Genomic DNA, 21,603 nt, shown 5'->3' on the forward strand with positions numbered 1-21,603 from the left:
CACGATGTGCCAGGGTCCCGAGGGCACCCACAGCCCTGGCTGTCCCTGCCCACCCCCTGCGGCTCTCCTCACCCTGCCCACAGCCCAGGACCCATCTCAGCCCCAAGGGCTGTCGGGCACTGCTACATGCTGTTAAATGGCATTAATGAGCCCTCTCCCAAAATGCAGAGAGGATTTTAGCTAGAGTTGATAGGAATGTGGATACTTGTCCCCTAACTGCTTCAGTCCCAGCAGCCTTGCTCAGGGTCCCTTGTTGGTGGCCGTACACTCCCAGCCCTGCCAAAAGCCAGGCAGGTTTGCTCACCTGGGAGGCGACAGCTAGTGTCAGTCAGACCCCTTCAGACTTTTTAAATACATCCTTTTTTACTGATCTCGCTGCAAAACTCAGGCATACTTCCCCTAGTGACAGTGCTGCTTGAGGAAATGAAGGCACCATCCCTCCCTCCCTCCCTCCCTCCTTGTGCACACTGACAGGAGCGCTGCATCCCAGCAGCAGGGCAGGCATGGGGACCCACGGCTCCTGCCTTGATGTACCCTTTCCAGCAGTACGTGGGTTAATACGTCTCAGATCCCACTCAGAAGCCGAGAGTCGTGAGCATTTTGTATGCCACCGCAGGGAAAAGCATGAATAGAAAGCTCCAAAAGATTTAGACTCAGGTTCTTACTGTGAAACTTCAAAAATTACCTCCAGGGGCTGTCTCCAATGTGGAAAACTCCAGCACAGAGCAAGCTGAGCCCTGACACCTTGGGAATGGTAACATAAATTTAAAGTGAGGTGGAGACAGTGTGAGACAAATAAGTGGTCTTTTTGGGACCACCAGCCAGTGGTGCCAATTGGGGCCTTATTGTGAGCAGACTGGTACCAAATGTAGACAGCAGCGGTTTTATGCTGAAAGAGGGCTGGTTTAGACTGGACATAAGCAAGAAATTGTTTATGATGAGGGTGGTGAGACAGTGCAGGAGGTTGCCCAGAGAAGCTGTGGATGTCCCATCAGGGTGGACGTGCCTTTGAGCAGCCTAGTCCCTGGTCTGGTGGCAGGTGCCTCTTCGGTTGGCCTGAACGGTCTCCGGCGGTCCCTCATGGCCCAGGCCGCCCCGTGCCTCTGAGGGCAGCGGGGCGCAGGGCGCCCTTCTCAGGCGGCGGGACCCCAAGCGGCTCCCACGGCCCGCGGCGGCGGGGCTCCGGCAGCCCCTGTGGGGGCCGTCAGAACGCGGCAGCTGGGCCACGGCACCGGGCCGCTGTCAGCTGCCCCCAGCCGGACCTGCGGGGCCTGGCAGGGCCGGCGGAACCCGCGCGCAGGGGAACGGTTCCCAGTGCCGCATGTTGCCGGCCGGCGGCAGCGGCGGGCGCGGGGCGGCGGCTGCCGCCTCCTTCCTGCTGCCGGCGCGGGGGCGGCAGCGCTGGCGCGGCGGGGCCGGGGCATCGCGGGCCCGGGCGCCTCCTCCCCTCTCCTCTCCTCCCCATGGCCGGGAACTTCTGGCAGAGCTCGCACTAGTGGGTGCCGCGGCCGCGGGGTGGGGGGCCAGGGGGCAACGGGCCGCCGCCGCGCTTTGTCCATTCATTGCCGGGGCGGGCGGCGGGGCCGGGCCGGGGGAGCGGGCCAAGGCTCCGGTGGGAGGCCCGGCGGGGGCGAGGGCAGCGGCGCGGTGCTGGGCCGCGTCTCGCCGCGGCGGCGGGGCCTGCCCACCGCGGGGTCCCGGCGGGAGCCGGGCTGGAGGGCGAGAGCAGCCGGAGCCGCGCCGTTCTCCCGCTGCCGCCGTGCCCGCCGGCCTCGCCCCGCCGTGGCTTCGGAAGTGCTCGAGCGCGCCGGGAGCGGGGTCGCGGCCCGGTGGGCTCAGGCGGCCGGGTGCGGGCAGTGGCGGTCCCAGGGCTGTGCTGTGCGTATCCCCAGCGGTGGCAGCCGAGGCTGTGCTGTGTTAAGAGCCTTGGTGCTGAGGGCGTCGAGGCGCACAGGGGTGCCGGCGGCGGGCTCGGTGCAGCGGAGGCCCTGCTGGCGTGCGGCGGTGCCGCGGGCCTGCGCAGCTGCCGCGGTTCCTGCCAGCACAGGCCGGCCGCAGCCTCTGCCGGGTGCTGGTTTTTCAGATGTCTTAACTTCGAAAGCCCTAGTGAGCGCTGCTTGTGAAGCTTGTTATGTGGCTTGGTTAACGGTCATTAGCCCTTTAGCCCCCAGCCTTAGTCGGTGGCCTGTTTGTACAGGCGACTTTGTCTCATGTTGGCAAAGTTGTTGAAATTTTTTTCCCTTCAGTTTACAGTGGATTTTGGATAAACAAGATCTATTGAAGGAACGCCAGAAAGACTTGAAATTTCTGACTGAAGAAGAATATTGGAAACTACAGATATTTTTTACTAATGGTAAAACTTTTATTTTTATTTCTGCCACAGAATCTGTACGGTATCTGCCATGTTTAAATGCAAGGTTGAATTGCTTAGAGAATGTAATGTTTTCACGATGGTATTACATATACTTTCACAACCTGTTTTAACAATGAGCTGCAATATCAATAACATTGTCATCTATTAGTTGTGTTAACGCAATTTCAGGAGAACTTACAGACATGTTAGCAGTAGATACAACGTTTTAACCTGTGATGGAACAAAACGTAGTACACTTTCTTATCTTCAAGAAGTTCTTACCAAAAGGAGGAGAAGTGAGCAGAAACTGCTAAGCTAGCATATTAAAGGCTCAGTGTCAAGCACTGATACTCAGACTAGGTGGGCTCTTAGGCTGTGGTAAGTATTGGAGCTGACCTGTGCAGGCCCATTAAACTGCAAAGCTTGGAAACTTATCTGTGTTCAGTTACATTCTTTAAGACCTGTGCCACAGCCTGTGTCTTGCCTCGTGACTGATTCCTCAGCACCGGGTGGCTCTCAGATTGTCTACAAGTTTTTAATAGCTTTTGGCAGGCAGCCTGTTCCCCCAAAGAGTTTGGGGCTTGTCTGTGAAGTTATCTAAGACTTACTTGATCCTGCAAAGCATTTAACCATATGAATAGTTGCATCGGAGAGTATCAGTTTACGCAGGCACTTAAACTCTTTTCTGTGTAATTGTTTAGCATTTAAAAAAAATCTCCCTAAGCAAAAAATATTGTTAGAGTAGTAATTTGTTTGCAGGCAGCTCTTTAAACAGTTTTCACAGCAGTCCTTTAAAGTACAGAACGCTTATTTTTTCAGCTGTCTGGCCAGACAGAGAAGTTAAATGACTTTCCCAAGGTCTCCGGAAGAATTTATGTCAGTGCTGGAATGATATCTGTGGAAGATCTTTATCCCAGTGTCTCCCTTAGCTTAGCTATTTTTGTAATAACTGGATATGCTACATATGTGATTGCTGTGGATACACCTGTGTTATTGCTTATTTGGCACCAGGAAATCAAGCTAGCAATGATTTACCTATTTGATCAATTCCTGAAATTCCTTGAGTTTAAAACAAAGTGTCATAGTTCATAATGCAAAAAGAGAAGATGGGATTCTGATATTTCTAAATCTGTATTTGTATGCTAATTTTCGCTAGTGTTAATTTGAATTATGAAATAGGCTTTTTTTAATAAATGTTCCACTTCAGTATTTTTCTTGAGTAAATAAGGATTTATAAAGTAGACAGGGTGGTTTCAGTTTGTGGTTCTCAGGCTTCTTTTCCTTGGCACTCCTTGTCTCCCCTGAAGGTACAGTGTGTGACATGTGGCAGCTGGAGAACAGCTCTGCCAGTATCACCCTTGTGTGTGTAAGGACGTGGCCTACCCTGGAGGAGAGTGCTGCAGGGCATTCAGCCCTTCTGTAGCAAAGAGAGGCATCTTCATGGGGAGGACAGTCAGGTGGGACTGTGTACTGTACTGGTGGGAGCTTGGGCAGAGCTTGCCATGTTCAAACCCTTGGTACATGTTGTATCATCACCTGCCTCTGAAGAGGGACCCTGCTTTGAGTTTATAGAGCCTCCCTTTCTTTGCTCCTACCTCGTGCATTACCTGGGTAGGAATACGAGTCTCAACCACAGCTTGTCACATTTAGCATGTGTCTGCTCAGGAGATGGTTGTTCCTTAAAGCAGCCCAAAAATTGCCTGGAGAGAGGCCATTTCCTGCTGCCTCCTCATTGGAAAACAAGTGCAGCAGATCACCAACTGGCTGTATGGCCATGTGCAACTACTTAGAATACTGTAGAGAAGGAAAACTATCATCTTCTAAAATAGTTCAAAAAAAGGAAATTGATGTTCATTTCTCTCTTTGGATCACCGAGTCTTAATACAGTTTTTGATTAAAAAGTGCATTAATTGATTTCCCTTTGTAGTTTAGGGCAGAAGCTGTAATGTTTGTGTTACAGGCTACTCAATATACCAGATTTGAAACAATTTTGATTTTAAAAAAAGCCACTGAAACCACTTTTTTTTGTAAACACAAGGAAATAAATAATGCAATAGTTATATTTTAATAACTAATTATATTTATTTATAAATGTATATTTTATATAACAATTTTATATTTATATTTTATATTTATTAATATTTATATAGTTATTATTTATATAATTATAAATTTAATTGTATTTAATAATTATAAAATATTTAAAAATTAATTGCAAGTATTGGACTTTGTCCCAGCATATACAAGCTTCCATTTCATTAAGTCTCTCTAGGCTCTTGTCCATTTTTTTCCCTAAACTGCACTTGATTTTTCTCTGACAGCAGATGGCCTAACTGTTCTGAAAATCCCATGGGAGTAAGAAACATATTTGGAGAATTCTGTTTAGCTTAATATTTGAATTTTTCTGATGCCCTAGTAGTAGGACAGCTTTGTAGCCCCATAGTCAAATCAAAGGGAAAAATCCTTTCAAACCTCTCAAGGTATGTTGATAAACGTTTTAGCATTTGTACAGACATTGCATGCCAGGCTTAACCTCCTTTCTGGCAGTATTGCTTGTGCTACTGTCACTGGCAAACTAGTCTCAGTTTGCCATTCTTCTCTTCAGGAAAAGAGTGGTATGACATGGGCAGGGACTAAATGTGGCTTTGGGTAATCATAGTGGGTGACAGATTAGTTATTTTTTCCTGTGGGAAACAAAAAAGTTACCAATCACCAGTGCTGTCAACAATGTCCTTGATATTTGTGTGTTTTAAAATGCTGTGATGTTAATGAAAAGTGAGAGTAGGGTGTACCCTGACTGTTCCCAAGGGATATGGGATAAGAGTACAAGGAAAAAAATCTGGACTTGCTTGCTTAAGTAGAGAGTAGGAATTTAGCGATGCTTGATAACAGAATTGTTTGCTTTTCCCATTGGTGGTTGCTGTCTCGATCTTGCCGTGTGTATTTTAAATATATACTTAAGTGTATTTTAAATTATTGCTTTGGACATTTCCGGTGAGGGATGTGAAAAAGAAGAGGGAGTCTTAACACAGCTGAGCCTTGCTCAGAGTAATGGCCATGAAGAAGTATGGGAAAAATAACAAGTAACAACCTTATGTTTCACTGTGCCGTTCTCTGTATCCAACCCTTGCTCTTAATCCCAGCTTGATGCATCTAATTTGCTTGGCACCTTTCCTTTGCCTGGGAGGCCAAACAAGAGCTACCTGCACAGATGACACCAGGGTTGTTTCTTGGCCAGCTGGCAGAGGACCACTGTGATGGAGCAGCTGACTGCATCCTCTGGTCTCCCACCCCCTCTCCCTAGACTAAATATGTCATTTTTTTAACACCTGCTGTCTCTGCCAAATTTACTGACCATGTTTGTGTTGGCAGCTTTAGTTGCTTGAAAAAACCCCCATCCGATCTGCATGGCACTGAAAAGCCATGGGCTTATATTTTAAGTGTTTAATTTGTTTTGCTCAAAAATGGAATACCCAAGCTTTACCCTTCTGAGATTTGTGTTGTCATCTTCTTAAAGGTCATACTCACTTCGTACACAGTGAAGTCAAGTTATCTTTCCCTTTTTGAAGGTGTCCACGAGCTTCAGGATGCAGTGCTGCTGCTTCACTTGCAGGTCTGTAGGTTTGCAGCAACATGTTGTCTCACCAGAACAACGTACCTGAAGTGAGGGAGAAGACTGTGCTGCTGCTCCTTAGAATCTCCAGCACTAGTCATGCTTTGAGGTCCTTTGCTTTTTGGTGTCAGATTGTTGTAAAAACTCAACTCAAGCTTTTGTTCATTTTTTTTTTTAAGTTATCCAGGCTTTAGGTGAACATCTTAAATTAAGACAACAAGTTATTGCCACTGCTACAGTCTACTTCAAGAGATTCTATGCCAGGTAGGACTGTTTACTATGACGGTACAAGAATAAAACATTTGCTAGGCACATTTTGGTAGCCCTTTTAAAATGCAGTTCTGTCTTAAAAACAGTGCCACTTTTGTTTTCTGGATGGTGTAAAGCTTTTATGCTAATAAAGTTAACTTAAGCTTTGCGTTTTCAAAAGGAAGTGTGGTGCTCTTAATAGATTAATCGTTCTACATGTATGAAACAACATATTATAATTTTGTTATAACATTTCAGATATTCCCTAAAAAGTATAGATCCAGTATTAATGGCTCCTACGTGTGTGTTTTTGGCATCCAAAGTAGAGGTATGAAGTATTACAATTTTTTAATGTAAAATTATGTGATGTATGAGAGAGAGAGAAAACGTTTAGGACTTTTAAATTTTTTGTCATTCTTCATGGTTTGGGGGTTGAAACCTCTTTTTTTGTATAGATTTCTATAGCATTTAAGAAAAGGACATGGAGAAGGCCTTCAAACATGTTATTTAGTATTTGATCTTTCATTACTTTGTCTGAATTGCTAACCCTGAGGGGTGTCTGAAAATTGAAAAGGGTATTTTAAATACCTGTTTCACTGTGATAGTGTTTACATATTTACATACGCTATATCTTACATTGTGTAGTGTCTCCTTTCTGGTGTGTTTTTCCTTATCTATGTTTACTCAAACTTTAAAACATAATTTCAGTTTTTTTCCTTATTATCCTTTTCTCTTTCATATAGTGAGGGATCCTCAGAGTTTACCACACTTTCATTACTTGAATTAAAAGTATGTTGTAGCTTATACACTGTCTTTGAGAAATAAGAAGGAACTGACCCATGAGGGATAGTGGTGAGAAGGCTCCACTCCTCCACTATTAGAAGTCCACTTTGACTGTGGACAAGGGTTAGCATCAGCTGGGTGCTGCTTTTAATCCTCTGTAATGCAAGAAGTTTTTCGGCTGTTTGAGAAGTGTCTGCATAATGGAAAAAAATCAAATTGGCCAATTTATGATATGTCAGCACTAATGAATTTTACAGGAGGAACTCAAATACCTAGTAGATGGTAGAAGCAGTCCTGCTAAACCAGTGTCTACATGTGATGCTGTTGTCTGTACAAATACTGTGGTACCTTTCAGTGTTTGGAAGAGATGAAGGAAAGGAGAAAGATGCAGAATATTGGAGAAAGTGTTTTTTTTTATCAGCCTATTAATTATGCCTTTAAGAAAGTACAGACATGGAGTGTATATATACAGATGCACCTTGTATTTTAGAACAAATACAAGTCTGTGCAGCCTTCCTTATGCTAAAGCTCCTGCAACTTTAGAGGGCAGATATAGCAATAATTATTCAGGTATGCACTTCTCTAAAAGAACACTATACAGGAAGTTTTCAGCTTGCTGACTGTCTCAGCAAAGGAGCTAAGGCCTCATGGAAACTAATAAAAAAAGGTAGTTAATGACAGATTTCTAAAGGCAGTTTTCTCTCCAAGTGGGTAAAGTAGTAACAACATGCCTTCTTGAAGCCCTCTTGTCTATTTTATATGTAGCTTGTTAGCCAACTGAGCTTTTGTGGCTTTAGTACCTCTCATAAATGTTAACTATTCCTCACAACTCAAACAACAAAGTAACTAATCAATGAAAAACTATTTACTGAAGAGTTTACCCTATTTAACTAAAAAAAAAAAAAGGAAAGAAAAAGGGGTGGGGGAAAAAAGAAAAGAAATACTGCATAAATAAGCCCAGTTAGTAAGAAGCCATTATTTTAATGGGATAACAGTGCGAATATATGGTATTTCAGGTGGTTCACCTTATTTACCATTCTTTTTCTTCAGGAATTTGGTGTTGTTTCAAATACAAGGTTGATTTCTGCTGCTACTTCTGTATGTAAGTATCAGTGATTTTCACTATACTTAGTTAGGTATCTCTATAAGGAGATCAGACATTTTCTTTGTGAGTTTTTTTATTTGCTTGTTCTTAGAAGGTAGCTTTTTATCAAGTCATGGGGAGGTTTGCATGTTGACTGCTAGGGGCCAGTTAAAGCCATCTAGAATAAGTAACTTCCCTTTCTAAATACTGAAACAGAAGGGTCCTTTCTGTATTAGTTTTGGTTTATCCTGGTTGGAACTTAGGCCAAGCATAAATAAAAACAAAGTAATAGAATTAAACTACTGAGGTTTATAAACAGTCTCTAGTAGTAAATTGAATTCTGAACTACTCAAAGGTGGAATTGGAAACTTAGGGGTTTATTTGTCTGTTTTATAAAAGGTATGGCTCCATGGAAGTACATGTTCTCAGAATTTTTGCTAGGCTATATAACTTCTTATTTTTTTAATCCTTTTTTCTGCCATCATAAAATCAGTCTTTGCACATGGTACTTATTTCTAAAAATACATTTAATAACCTATATATTGTTCACAAATAAATGCAATAAAATCACACTGTAGTTACTTTATTCTCAATCCCACTTGCCTTACATTTCCCAGTTCCTGTAACTTGCATCTCATCCATCATGGTCTTAAAGTGATAGCTTCCTTAACTGAATGCTGTAATTTGACCCAGAAGGTCCAGCTGCTCTCAATAAGCAATTCCTGGCTGTGCTCTTCAAAATATAGGTCAGTGCTTTCAAAATCCCTCTTAGCCGTTGAGGGGACAGGTGACTGGCTGCATCTGTAGCCTCCACATGCAGTAAGTGTATCAGTCCATGGGCTGGCTGTATGACAGTTCCACCACCAGGAACTGAAACACATATTCAGTGCCAGCATGACCAAGACCAGTACTGGATTTAACAATAACAGTTACTATTTTTACATCAGTAGCATCTCAAAGCACAGATAAATGTGGCAGTTTTGATGCCTCAGTGAAAAAGTTAGATGGATTTTGGTAAATATGCAGTAGCTGATTTTACTTGGGCTTCTAGTCCTGAGCTGTGCTGTTTCTGAAAATCACAAATCTTGGAATCCCACAGATTTCCTCCACAATTCTTCCTTCAGACCTAGAAGCCCTGCTTAACCTGATAAGGACCCTGCATTTCATGGAAGTGGGGACAAAAAGACAACAGGCTTTTTTCTAGCTTTTGGGTTTTTTATTCTACTTGGCTTTACTTTACCAGGGTTGTTACAGTAGCACACAGCAGGTTTTTCTGGAGGTCTTCATACAAAAGGAAAAAAAATAAAAGAGGCAAGGCAAGTAAAAGAAAGCTAACAAAAGGGGTAATAGCAAAATAGTGGCCAGTTGAAAAGATTTGTTTGCTTTTTGTTAGGTAGAAACATGAAATTAGTAACACATGCTTCTTTTGTAAGGAAAATAATCTCAGATTGGTTTCTGGCAACCTCTTCAAAAGCTTTTTGCTCTGTTTCCACAGCTTACTAAAAGCACAGCTCCATATGGTTGTGTCTGCAGCTTGTTTTGTGGGAAAAATATTTTGTTTCCATATCTTCCCCCTTAAAGTGGTTTATTTTTTTACTGTGTATCTTTTCAGTTTGCGTGCTTCTTAGGAAACCTGTTTTACTCATTCTTCTCTTTCTTGAAATTACTAAATTTTACAGCCAATTGCCTAGTCTTACTGTCCTACAGGAAATTTTCTAGCAAAGTCCACCATAGGTCTAACTGTTGAAGTCTTTAGTCCAGAGGGCTGATGCTATCTTTTCATCAAAGCAAACGGCTGACTTTCTGGAGGTAGTATCAGTTCATAGTATGCTTTCTGTCATTAATACAAGGAATATTGTCGACTTCCAGGGTGTTAAATATTACCTGTTTTCCTTGGGGGAAAAGGACTTAAAATAGATTTTTTAAAAGTTTCATTTGTACAAATCTCAAATTTGTATCTCAAGTGTACTTAAGTTTTTCTTTGCTCAGCATTCTAGTACGAGATCATTCTGATTTTGCAATTTAATGTAATTCTTATCAGTGCGCTGTTGGTACCTGTTTTCTGTGTAAAATGGATGAAGATAACTAGGTATCTAAATCAGTGATCATCACAAGCTAGAAAACAGAGGATGTATTTAACATTCTTTTGGAGGCAAGTGTCTTGAATCGTATGATATGCTTAGCTGTCTCAAAGAGAGAAACACCCTTGAAATGTCTGATAACCAGTGCCTAGGACATTATTGATCTGCACTGTGGTGAATTGACTTCTTGCTTTGCATTTGAGCCTGTTTTTTGCATATCCAAAATCTTTACATGGTGGACATGCAAGATCTCTTGGCTGAGCTCCATCGCCCTGCCATTGATCTTGCTTTTTGAAGACTGCATTAGTGGTTTAAAATCTTGCATGTTGAAGGATCAAGCATATGTAAAAAATCCCACTTGAAAAATCCAGTTAGATTTAGCATTGAAACTGAGATCCTGAAGAGATCACCACATTTGGGGTGACATCAGTAGCTTGATAGCTCTGTGAATGATAACTTGTGGGAAGTTAGGTACCCATAAGCTAGTTGCTTGTTAACCAGAAGATTTAATAGTGCCCAAAGCAGCAGACAGATGACTCTGGCAGAGTATCTGTGCAAATCTGGATTTCAGGTGTATTTTCCTTTCAGGATCTTGAATTTTATAACTTTTCTTTTTCAAATACAAACCTTTTGTACTGCAAGCAGTTGTGCAACGAAGTGGATTTTAAGAGCTATATACAGATGAATTAATAGAAATGGAAAGAAGTAAAAAGTATTAATTACATAATTTTTAACATACTGATTTCTCTTTACTGTAGTGAAAACTAGGTTTTCATATGCCTTTCCGAAGGAGTTTCCTTATAGGATGAACCATGTAAGTATGCCGTTTGAAATACAACTTGATCAAAGGAATTAAAAGACAAGTAATTGTTAGCGGGAAATTAAGATAAAAAATATTTTCATACTCATATGTCAGGTTGCTGATAATTAGTTTGGATAGACTATTGGGAAAGTTAGTTTTAAAGTAATAAATCTTACATAATCTCCTTTCCTTAAATCATTGACAGGAATGCTATAAAGAGAAGTGACGTGACTGGGTGACTGAAATAATAATTTTTATATGGTATGATAGAAAAAGAGATTTAGCTTTTTTTGAATCTTCTTGTTTACAAATACATTGCTCCAGGGAAGGTAAATAGCCCTTGCACCTGGGATGCTTCCAAGCTTGCACACATGAGCAGTTTTATTTTGCCTGTAAAATTTAATGGCCTTTTAAAAATAATTTATTTATTATTTAAAATTTAGATATACCAGTGGTTTGCAAGGCATTCTCAGTCACAATGCTGAGAAATGTAATTTTTCTTGAAACCAGTTTTGACCTGTGCTGTAGTGTTTGAAAGTTAAACAGATCTCATTATTTTTAGATTGACTGTGACAAATACTACTTTTTTGTTGATTTGCTTTTCACCCAATCTAGAAAGCCAAATGATACATCAGAATATAAAATATCTTAAGACCTTGCAATAAAACTGGGCTGCTGCTATTTTATAGATAAAGGCAAATGGAAATGTATTTCAGAGTACTGCTTTCCTATAGCCAAAGCGGTCCTGTCTTTTCCTTGATATCACTAGTACATCACTAGCTCTATGGAAAATGAGAGCTGATTTAGTTGTTACAATTGAACAGAATATTTCATATGAAATTAAATCTGAAAATATTTCAAAAGGCCATTTGGCATGTTAGTGGCCTGATAAAGAGGCTTTAATGCTACAAAAGAACGTCTTTATTGATGTTAAATGTTTATACACTAGGAATGATTTGCTGCTGCCAGGTGTTGAAATAAATCAGAGAAGTACTGTCTGTGAAGTAGTCTTTCATAGTAAACTTGATCCAAAATGTTTAAATGCATTGTTACTATGACTAGAGTTAAGTTATAATCGTGGTAAGGCAATGGCTAATAATAGTTTGATTTTTCTTTGGTCTTGTAGTTTCAGATGAAATGCATTTATCACTGTTGGAAATGTGTTGAGAATTCCTGTGCATTCATGATGTTAAACTGAATGCCAGTTAATTGTTTCTACTGTCTGAAACATGCTGCTTTTTAACTGTGATTTTACTTCTTTGCAGATACTAGAATGTGAATTCTATCTCTTAGAATTAATGGTAGGTGGTGGGGTTTTTTGTGGTTTACCCTTTTTTTTTAAATACTGTTGCCTCAGTTTACTTTTTACTGATGAATAATATTGTGAATTTTGTACTATGAAATACACATTATGCTGCCTTGTTTTTTTTCCCACTCCAATTTTAGAATGATGTCCATGAAGGTCTAACATTTACATTTTCAGCAGAATGCCATAATTACTGTGCTATTATCTAGGCTGAGTGAGGGCATTCTCACCTCTTTGTGTTGAGGCTGGACTTAGCAACAGTAAGAGGGCAGCCTGTGAGCGGTGGGGGCAGAGTGCGTACAGCTCTGCATCCTAGTGATTAGAGTGCTGCTGGGAATGGTAAAGCCTAAGTTCTCTTTCCAGGATGGCTTCTGTTTTTAAAAGAAAGGTAACTATATTTAAGTCTTGATGCAGAGACTAGGAAGTCAGTATCCTTATTTCCCCAGATGAGTGGCCTGTCAGGAGCATAAAGGGTTGTATTTTTCTATGGCCTCCTCTTCTTGCCTGGAAGAATCTGGAGCTATACATATACGTTACAGCTTCAGCAGAAGGTGTGGGTAGTATCCCACTCAGGCTAATGTATAACCTGGTAATTAGAGACATCTTCTAGGAAGTGAGATGTGGGTTTCAGTCCTGTGAGGAAGAAACCTGAGGGCCTCCCATTTCCTGAGGCGGTGCTGTAACTATTAGGCTGGTGGATGAAGGGAGCGCAATGTGACATTTTCTTCCAGCCACTTCCACAGAAAGAAGCTGTACCTGCTTTTTGTAAGGCTTGCTATCCCATTGCTGTGTTTTCTAGGGCAGTTGGAAGAATGCAACCCAGGCTTCTCAGGGGGCTTAGTGCCTAATTTATTCATTAGGGTTGGACTTGGATGGGTTAGGTACCCAGCTTGCTGTACTAGAGTAGTTCTGCTCAAGTGCCGAGAAAAGGAGAGAGAAACCAGGGAGGAGCCTAGTGAGTTAGGCAGCAACTAAGAAAGGATGTGTTTTGGGAACAGGACACAGAGGAGGTCGGATCCAGGGATTTTTTTGTCTGTGCCTACAGTTGTTATAACTTTTTTTAGATATCCCATTTAGATTTAGTCCTTGATACTGGTGCTGTACACGGCAGTAACTGTTGAGTTTTGTAGGCAGGAGTTTTATCACAAGTAACTGCATTTACAAGAAGTTACATTTTGGGGATTAACTTACTTTTCCAGTATGCTATGCAATATATAGTATGTATAATAACTGTGTTGTGCTTCAGTGTTCAGCACATGTAACTTAATGCAGCTTTTCCCTTATAGCATCCATACAGTTGGCTGCTTTCAGCGAGGGTTATTCCTTCTTGTTTACACCAAGCTGGGCCTGAAAAGAGGGGATTTGAGTGCAGTGGACTTTTTTCTTTCTTTCCTTTTTTCCAAACCAGTGTCAATTATTTTGGCATGCTTTCTATGTATGGTCTTTAGTGACAGACTGTTTTTTGGCAGTGTTTTGTATTTCCAAGTGGGAATTACGGGTTTGTAAGCAAATGAGGTTTCAGTGTGCTGCAGATGTGGCTTTCTCTGTCTCTTAGGGGAAGGACGTTGACAGACTGGCAACCATGCTATGTAATGGTATTCTGAAGAGAGCACTGTCCTCATTAGAGCAGGGTTAGGTGTTGGAAAGCTGCTTAAAAAAAATAATCAGTAATTGACTTGTGAACCAAATGTTTTTAATATGAACTGACAAAACATTCTGCATTGTAATCTTAACTTTTATCCCACTGACATTTTTCCTAGGACTGCTGTTTGATAGTATATCACCCTTATAGACCTTTGCTCCAATATGTGCAAGATATGGGCCAAGAAGACATGCTGCTACCTCTCGCATGGTAATGAAGACAGTGGTTAACAATAGTGCCTCCTTTCAGCAAGAAAGCAAGTGTTCTAACAGTTATGCTTCAAAGATGGTTAACCAAAAGTAGGCTTAGCCATATTTGAATACAAAAGGTGCCCTAGTTAGCCTGTGCAGGTATACGTCCCTGACTTAGCGTGTTCTGTCTTTAACCCTGTAATGATTTTACTTTGCAATGGTCTATTTTTTATTTTTAGACTAGCTCTAATAGCACAAGTTTTTACATTACTGGTGACCATGAGTAGAAGTATTGTTTCTACAAACGTTGGCTTTCTGTTGTATCTTGTAGGAGGTGGACGCAGTATGTAGGAGTTTTTTAGCTGTGTTAGCAGTCTTGAACTGTTTTTCAAATATGGAAAGACAGTAAAAATACTACTTTTATGCTTGCCCTTACGTATTTGTGAAACATGGATTGTTATTTTATGGTATATGTTAACACCCTCTGCAGAAAGACATTTATGGTACTATAAAAGTGCTTCCAGATAAACTTCAGCTGTGACTACAAAGGAAAAAAATGAAAGGCTTTGAGAGATTTTCATAAGGGAAGAGATCTCTTCCCTTGCTGTTTTGCCCTGCAGCTTCACTGCCTCTACCATCTGGGAAACTGACTATTTACAAATTGACTGCAGTTTTTGAAGTCATATAGTCTAAAGGTGAATAGGTCGATACTTACAAGTTCTTTTTTATACAGGAGGATAGTGAATGACACATATAGAACTGATCTTTGTCTGCTGTACCCTCCTTTCATGATAGCTCTAGGTAAGTAACACAAGTAATGTCTCTTGTCATCTTTAAATGAATGTATTCTGTGCACTGTCTTACCAACAAGCGTTCCTTAGAGTGCCCTCATAAAGTGCTTCAATTTGTGTTTCATACAGTACTGACACAGTTGCCTTGAGACTTAAAAAGTCTTGAAGAAAAATCAGATCATTAATCCCAAGTTTTCTCTGTTGAGCTGTGTAGTGTTTATAAAAAAATAGAATGTTTCTGACTGTATCAAGAGTGGATCTTTGTTCAACATCCATGTTACCTGATCTTTGCAGCTTGCCTACACGTAGCCTGTGTTGTCCAGCAGAAGGATGCAAGGCAATGGTTTGCTGAGCTATCTGTTGATATGGAAAAGGTACTCCTTTAATTCCTGCCACCTCTAGTGGACTGATCAGAAGCGGTAGTCATGGGTATAGAACTACTGTCTTACATATCTGTGGTACTGATTTGAACTTCATTCAGTGATCATATGTTAGGTGCTGTTGAAATTAGGTAGATCTCTTGGGGAGGGAGACAATGTCAGGTCATTCAGTTATCACCCCGCCCTGAAAGTCAAGGGAGAACCATTGCATAACAGCACGGTGTTGCTGGTGCTGCCATTTTCAGATGGAAATATGAAACCAAATATCCTTTGCATTTTTTGCCAGAAAAAGAATTCCCAGGGTTTTTCATCATTCAAGATTGTCAGCATGAGTTTGACTTTTAAATTCTAGTGCATGTGATTTTCTGATTCGCCTTTCAGCATTGTGCCTACATACTGTTCTCATTTTCTCCCAATAAATGTGCATAGTATAGCAGAGTGTAAAACATTCTTGACACTTCCAGGATGACCAGAACTGTGACTTCAGTCAACATTAAACAGGGGGACGTCGTGATCATTCAGTTGAGTTTCCTGCTATTGCAAATGCTATGTCAAATAATCCCTTTCATAGACTGATAAGGTTCTGAGGTGCAGTAATGTTCTTCATCTTCACTAGTTCCTTTTACTTTTTAGGATGATTTCTTTAACCTTTGTTTAGCTCCAGCAAGCAAGCCAAACTAGTACTTATATTCCTTATCACGGTGTTTCACTCTCCACGTATTTTTCAGTCTTATCTTTTTTGAAACTGAGTGGAATTAAATAGCACATTATGGATGAGATGTACCATTGCCCTCTGTGCCATCAGTGTGGCCCTTTGTACCACTGATGATATCCTGGCATCGTATTTGTATTCCAGGATTCATCTACAAATTTAAGCACAGTGTGGATGCAATGCTGCATCAAGACCTCTGTGAATTATGCTGCCATGCGTGTAAAAGCAGGCTGATTATAAATTGGCAGCAGAGGAGAATCAACCTGTATTTGACAGATAAGGTTACCATAAGCTTGATACTGAACATGTTTGAGTGTTTACATGTCTTGGTTCTTATGCCAGCAGTACAATCTAAGCTTGATTTTTTTACAGTAATGCCATGGGCCTCTTAGCCAACTATGACTTTTTTTTCAAGGATATATATTGTTCTAGTACTTAATCAAGACCATGTATTAAAAAGAAGTCGCCTACTTTATTAATTTAGAGAATGATGAAACAAATTATGAACCAAACATTATCCACCTTTTATGTAGACTATTGCACTAGAAATTTAATTGAAAATTAAGGTAGTTGAGGTGCAGTAGACAGATGTCCAAACTTGTAGAAAATGCTTATGCTTATAGAAGTGGAAGAAGAAATGTCAACAATTACATTCTTATTCTTATTATCAACAACAACAAGTGTTTAGACACTCCTAGGCTCTTTGTTTCTTGGGAGGAAAGAATTCAGACCAATGTTATGTCGTTTTCAACTGTTTTTTTCCTGCGCTGTGCCTCTGCCGTGTACAGAACATTGATAATCATCAGTTACTGTATTGGTAATCCATGGTCATCTAGCTGCAATTATGCTGCTGGGTGTCTGTATTTTCCCAGTAGCATAGTTATAAGCTGTGGCAGTAGTTGAAAATAAATAAATCAAAAGCTATTTAGCTTGCAGGGGAGGAGAAGTGGTATATACAGTTGAATGGGAAGGAAAGTATTCTGTTCAGGTTTCCATTCACAGTTAAATCAAAATAATAATGGAAATGGTTGATTGTGAGACCAGATTAAATGTGGGACAGCTCTGTTTGTAGTATGAAAACCGTGCTGCTTAATTTCAGTTCGGGCCATGTTTAATACTTAAACTGACTATGACAAAGATCAAATCACTGTTGTGTCTGACCTTCGAATCTCTTTTCTTTCTAATTAGATTTTAGAAATAATCAGGGTTATTCTGAAGCTGTATGAGCAGTGGAAGAACTTTGATGAGAGGAAAGAGATGGCTACTATTCTTAGTAAAATGCCTAAACCAAAACCACCTCCAAACAGGTACTGTATTTCCTTTAATACATATGGAAAAACTGGACTACTAGCTTAACAATGAGTAAATGTTTAATTTGAGGTATAGTGTATGTTTTTACAGTGCAGACCTTTCTATTACAGTCAGCCTGATTGTTAGGAGGTAGCAAGCAGCAGAACATTCATTGTTTTATGGAGAGTGTTAATGTAATTAGAATGTGATCAATGCAGCTTAGAAAATAGGAGCTGCAGTGTGGGGCTCCATGGCTGGGCCAGATTCGTTGGAACCAGGCCTGCTTGATGTTGTATTTGATTACTGTGGTTAAATGTCACTGGGAATCTGCGCATGCAAATTCCTTTGCACATGCTTATGTAATGTCAACTTTGAAATGTTGACTTCAGAAGTAGATTCAGCAGACAGCTGCATGGGGATATACTTAAATTTTTATCCAAATAGATACACTGAAGCTATTCATGCATTCTGAGAATAACTTTTGCTTTTTTTATGAAAATGAGCAGAATATCTCAACCTATTTGTGTATATGTTGAAGTATTTTGCTTCAAAGGTTTTTACTACTTTCAGAGTACCATATTTTTAATTAAAAAGAAAGATAAAAATGTAATATCATGCTTCTTTTTGAAGACATGTGGGTTTGCTTTTTATTTTATTTTATTTTTTTTCTTTCAAACAGTGAAGGAGAACAGGGTCCAAATGGTAGCCAGAACTCTAGTTATAGCCAATCTTAAGACATTCCAAAGAATTCCTTTATGGACCACTTTGACTCAAGACATCCTGGGATCTTTCCTGTGTTCATGAAATGGACAGAAGGTTTTAGTATCATCTTTGACAAAGAACTTGAAGAATAAATAGCTTGTGTCAAGCATTTTGAAAGCTTTTTCTCTAAAACCGCATCATTTTCTCTGACGCTGGAACAAATGTACTAAGATTTTTCAGTTTAAGGAATCAAATGTTAAACCAAGCTGAAAAAGATTAACACTGTCCACTCAAAACAAATAGTTCAATATTGGTTTTGTTTGCTTTGAGAAAATTGTAACTTGCCATTGAAGTGAACTATTTTTAAAGCGACAGAAACCTGAAGCCTAAGTGTAACTGTATTAATGACTTGTGTTGTCTTCATTTTGTTTGTGACTGAAGGAAGATAGTGCACTCTATGTTAAATCTATTCATTACCTTGAGTTTTGCTGATTTTTAAAAAATTAATATGGATCTATAACATGTAACAGAGCAGTCTTTCAGAAACAAATCCTAGAAGAGCATTCAAAGAATATTGTTACAGTTTTAATGAAAGCTGCAGGAAAGAAACTCAGTTTCTTTTTTTGGATTAGAAAAATGCTGGTTTACTCAGTAGGTGTATTTGGATAGTTTTGCCATGAAGCGTAATAGCCCAGCTTACCAGAAAAGTGCAATATGTACAGTGATTTTGCAGTTTTCCTAAAACATTTCAATTATTAGGAATTTAAAAACCCCAACATACTAGGATTTCTTTTTTTTGGAAAGTAAATGTACTGTATAGTACAATTGGAATATTTCAGTCAAGTACAAATCTGGATATGATTGCTAATTTTTATGGTGGATTTTTTTGTACAAGATATACACTGTTAGTCTGCCTTCACTGTTAGTGTGAATTTGTGTGGTTCATTAGAGAATTTATTTAAGAGGATCAAGCTTTTGGTGAGCTTCATGCTGGCTAATTATTTTAATTGTGATGTTAAGAGCAACGCTATAGAATAACTGAAATGGGATTCCCTGGTTAACTATGTGCTGGAGAAAATGAGATTCCTTCAACCAGAAGGCCATATCCTGTGTTTCTTACTCAGGCAGATACCCACTGAAGTCAGGAATTGGCCTAAATCACATTTCTTTATTTTTAGGTAACTTTGTTTCAAATTAACTTCTGTACAACTTCATTTTGAATGATAATGCTGACTTGCCCAAGTATAAAAATTGAATGATAAAATAAAGTGCAGTAACATTTTTCAGCTTTTTTTTTTCTCTGAAGCAACACATTTCACTGGTCTGAAATACTGGAGGGAAAATCTTAAAACCCCTTGTTTTAAGATATGTCTTGGTTCCAAAAACTGACCCCTTATAAAAACCCAGTTTTTGCAAATACTTGTCTTTGTAATTGTCTGGTCATTCAGTGAAATATAACTGAAGTGTATGTAGCCCACTAGGCTACTAGCATTTATTTCTGTTCAGGTTATTTTCATAAAACTGTAGGTAAACAAGCCCAATCCACTGTGGTGAGATAAAAGATATATATACATTTTGGTCTTTGCTACTCTTGTTGCCATTTGATCCATACCTTTTTATAGACATTTGATTGTTGAAGTGGAATTCGGCTATTTGCCTTTGTTTCTTGAAGTCTAAAATGTGCTATTTGTAATGTGGACTCGGGGAGTAGAAATAAATCAATGCAACTTGACCACTGTGTGGAGTTCTTAAACAGGTGCTGTTCTTGAGGTAAAGATCAGTCTTCTCGCATATACCACATAATCTGCGAAGAAAGCTAATGTTTTGAAATTAGGGATTTCACACTATTAGTGAAGAATTCTGGGTGGAATGACTAAGTTTTCTTGCTGCTTAAGAACCTTTGCAGACTTCACTTAACACCTAAATTACTTATTCGACGTAAACCTTAGAGTTAAAATATTAGGCACTTCTTGATGGTAAATAGAAACATCTTAAGTCATTTCTCCACTGGGGAGGTGGGGATAGTTTTAGCAGCTCTGATTCCAGTGTAAACAGTGGAAGGCAATAAGCTACAAAGGAACTGGATTCAATGATGGGTTTTAAAAAGAAAGATGTAAATTAGAACAACAGGAAATGGAACATAAGGTGAATTCAACAGCTTTGCTACCAACCAGAGAGAAAAAATACCTTTACTGTGCTTCATTTCAAGTGAAAGGAATGCATAAAAATGAGGTATCTCATTAGAAGAGAGCCAGCTGAAAGTTTTGATAGATTATATGGTTACAGGTGACAGTGGAGTGTCAAAGCAAACACTATGCCAAAGAGACTTAAGGAAAAATCTAAAAGGAAGCAAACTGAACTGCATCAGACAAGTTACTTAACTGAAAAAGCATCATTGGAAAAAAAGCAACCTTTATCCATGTAAGGATAGAAGAAGACACAGAAAGGATCATCAACTTTAACAAGCTACAAGTAGTTTGAGAAACACCTTGCAAAAAACTACCAAGACTAATAAAACCTAAATCTACCAAGACTAAAAATAATGAAAATAAAGAGGTTTAATACAGTGGCTTTCCTATTAAAAAAAAATAATCTGCAACTCTTCAGCTCAGAAGAGAAAACAGAGGTCTAGAAAAATCATCAGTGGTGTGAAGACCAAGGTGGCAACTGTTCATCACTTCTGACAGAAGCAGGAGCATCCAATGGAAATGATACATGGCAAGTTGAGAAGCAACAAAGGGAAAGACTTCTCACAACTTACTGTTAAACCCAATGCAGCTTGCTGTGACTGCTGGGAGTTTGTGTTGAAAATTACAAATACCCAAATATACCAAGACATGCAAAGCCCAAAGGAAGTATCAAAGTAATCTGAGTTGTAAATGAGAGTAATCTGGGGATTGTGTCCCTACCTACTCACCCTGTTTTATGCTTTTCTTCAGATGTTTATTACCAGTTGCTGCCAAACAAAATAATGGGCTAGACAGACCTTGATGTGACGAAATGGAACTGTTGTTTGTTTTTTGTGGCTATGTGGTTTTAGATGTTCCCAACAAACTTTGGTGTAGCTACAAAAGGAAGCATTGGCCACTTCAGACTAAGTCGTGACTAAGTTTAGTTGATTAGGTCTCCTTGCTTTCTTCATCTAGATAGCAAAGTTTGGTGGCTTGGTCAATACAGCTAGGCATGATTAATTACACATTTAGCTAAATATTTTCAGTGCATCTCAAACTTTCTGTACAATCTGATCTTAATGATGTAGATCAAAAGGCATCATTAGTCCTGGTAAGGCCTGGCACAATGCAGCCAACAGCAGGCTTCAGTTGCCCCTTTGAGTATGTGCCCACAGCACTGTGAAACTGACCACCTAGGTCATGTTAAACAGGCAAAATTAATAGATAATAGCATCTGGCTAAACGAAACGGCACTGTTGGCATCTGTTATTCTTCCTATTTCAGTCTGAAAAAGACCTTCAAGAGTAAGATAGCAAGAATTGTAGAGTAATTGATCACAGCAAGATAACATCCATACTCATCCTGCCATTTTAATTTCATCTTACTCCCACTAAGTCATCAGTTAAAATAAACTAGTGTTTTGGCAATGTCTAAATCACGGTTCTTAAATTGT

The 21,603-nt window shown here is 39.8% G+C and overlaps 1 protein-coding gene across 2 annotated transcripts; it reads left to right on the forward strand.

Moving 5' to 3' along the window:
• Positions 1-1,142: 1,142 nt before the first annotated feature.
• Positions 1,143-19,711, forward strand: CCNC (cyclin C). Of its 2 annotated transcripts, none has more exons than XM_080388031.1 (12): positions 1,143-1,495; positions 2,247-2,353; positions 6,146-6,230; positions 6,474-6,543; positions 8,049-8,100; positions 10,922-10,977; positions 12,231-12,266; positions 14,032-14,123; positions 14,838-14,905; positions 15,190-15,269; positions 17,176-17,294; positions 17,957-19,711. In XM_080388031.1, the coding sequence occupies exons 1-12, from the start codon at positions 1,464-1,466 to the stop codon at positions 18,009-18,011; spliced, it is 852 nt and encodes a 283-aa protein (XP_080244157.1). In that variant the 5' UTR covers positions 1,143-1,463; the 3' UTR covers positions 18,012-19,711. The 2 variants fall into 2 exon arrangements, with proteins under 2 accessions (XP_080244157.1, XP_080244158.1); XM_080388032.1 differs by lacking the exon at positions 1,143-1,495 and adding an exon at positions 5,871-5,966.
• Positions 19,712-21,603: the final 1,892 nt, after the last annotated feature.

The sequence above is a fragment of the Falco punctatus genome (genome assembly GCF_963210335.1).
Source record: "Falco punctatus genome assembly, chromosome: 5".
In the NCBI taxonomy this organism is placed as follows: Eukaryota; Metazoa; Chordata; class Aves; order Falconiformes; family Falconidae; genus Falco; species Falco punctatus.